General features: G+C 47.1%; 1 protein-coding gene across 2 annotated transcripts in view; it reads left to right on the top strand.

Annotated features, from left to right (window-relative positions):
- Window positions 1-470, top strand: part of PAK6 (p21 protein (Cdc42/Rac)-activated kinase 6) — a 14,163-nt gene extending 13,693 nt beyond the window's left edge. For both annotated transcript variants that reach the window (XM_009082121.1, XM_009082122.1), the window contains one exon: window positions 303-470. In XM_009082121.1, coding sequence (XP_009080369.1) covers window positions 303-470 — 168 coding nt within the window. The remainder of the gene's footprint in view (window positions 1-302) is intronic.
- Window positions 471-1,855: the final 1,385 nt, after the last annotated feature.

Genomic DNA, 1,855 nt, shown 5'->3' on the forward strand with positions numbered 1-1,855 from the left:
GGGAATCACAAAATGAGAAGCAAACTGGACCCTGGTGGAAGGATGTGGCAGGCAATCTTATCTTAACTGGCTGTGCCCCTTTAAAAAGGAAACAACCCATGTAAGGGTCGTGCCTAGCAGTGACAGAAAGTCATGTCCATAGCTTGAAAAGAGTGTGATCCATGTCACGTTGCTGGGAGAACAGGGATGCAGAGTGGGAATGTGCAGGATCCCTTTAACCAAACCCACCTCAGCAGCCTGATGGTGCATGAGCTGTGCCTGGTCCCTTTGCAGGGTTGACTTGGTTGGTTGCTTTTTCACAGACCTCCCCAGTTCTGAGAGACTTCTTGGAAAGGATGTTGACACGGGATCCGTTGGAAAGAGCAACGGCACAAGAACTTCTGGATCACCCTTTTTTGCTCCAGACAGGACTTCCAGAGTGCTTGGTACCCCTCATCCAGCAGTACAGGAAACGCACCTCCACCTGCTGACTGCAGGGAAATGCTAGAGAAAAGGAATGTTTATGAGATATATCCATAAAAACTGAAGAGACCAGGCAGTCTCGACCTGGGAATGGTGCTTGGGACTGGTCAGCGACAGGTTTGGAGGATGACTGTGAATATTGTCCCTGCATTCTCAGCCTTCTGTGGCTTCTCCTTTGCTGAAGACAATCACTACAGACTCGATCCAAGCGAGGCCAAGTCTGTCTCAAGGATAAAGCGGGTATTCCATGGCCTGGGGGTCACTGCTGCTGCAGGATGGTGTTGGAAAGTGGAGTCTGAAGTTGTGTATCTGAATGTCTGCGAGTTTCTGCACACCTTGGCTGCTGACTACTGAGCTGGGACGATACTTCCCAATTAGAAATGTGATTTTTTTTTTTTTCCCCTTTGTTGTACACTGGAGCCCTGAGCTGACTCATCTCGGGGCACAGACCCCTCTAAACTCTGAAACAATGCACAAAGACTTTTTTTCTCTGAGACTTTTTCACAGATGATTTTAATTTCATTCAGTTAAATGTGGACCTAGAAACCTGCACACACTTCCCTAGGGAAAGGATGTGACATGTATATATTGGTTTCTAAGTGGCTCTATTGCATCAACATGCTTCTCTCTTGCTGCAGAATGTGTGTGGTTTAGTGGTCAGTCTTGAATCCATTTCATGATTTTAAACTTTTGGAAGGGAACACCCCTGGATCCAGACCTCCAAAGGGACTCTGAAGACCAGGTGCTCTTGCCACCAGGATCTTGTGGCTGAAAATTGACCATGTGCAACACCTCCTGTGCTGGTTGGAATGTGAACAGTGTGTTCCTGTGGTTGATTTCCAGCCACGTTTCTGTCCCAGTCCTTTTTCCCAGGAGAGGCTGAGAAATGCTGCCCCAATGCTGTTCTTGGGTAGCTTTGTGGAGATGCTGCAGGAGATGGAATGGAAAGGTTTGAGCTGTTCTGCATATCCCAGGAGAGATTTCTGTGTCCCTGTGAGGTGGTTGTTGAGCCTCCGTCTCCCTGCTGCTACTGCAGGATGTGGGGAGACACTTCTGTCTGGTTATTGGTCTGCCCTTCCCCACCATCTCTTTCCATCTGGAAGGTTTCTGGTTGTCTAAACAGCTCCCTCAGTTATTTTGACATAGTTTTAGGTATTTTGTATGCTACACTCTCTGATCAGTGAGATCCTCAAGGTAACTGGACTCCAGGTCGGTATTAACATTGTGCAGTGATGGTGTGTGTTGTTGTGAGGTCTCAAGAATATACTCCTACGTGTGGAACTGGGATCCTGTTTTGAAACTCCAGATACAAATTTATTGGGATTTAAGTTATTCTTGGGACAGTCCTGCTGTCTCAGAAACTAACCTCAGAATTGCATTTTCTTCAGAAGAT

The sequence above is a fragment of the Acanthisitta chloris genome, unplaced genomic scaffold (assembly GCF_000695815.1).
Source record: "Acanthisitta chloris isolate BGI_N310 unplaced genomic scaffold, ASM69581v1 scaffold20279, whole genome shotgun sequence".
NCBI classification, from domain to species: Eukaryota; Metazoa; Chordata; class Aves; order Passeriformes; family Acanthisittidae; genus Acanthisitta; species Acanthisitta chloris.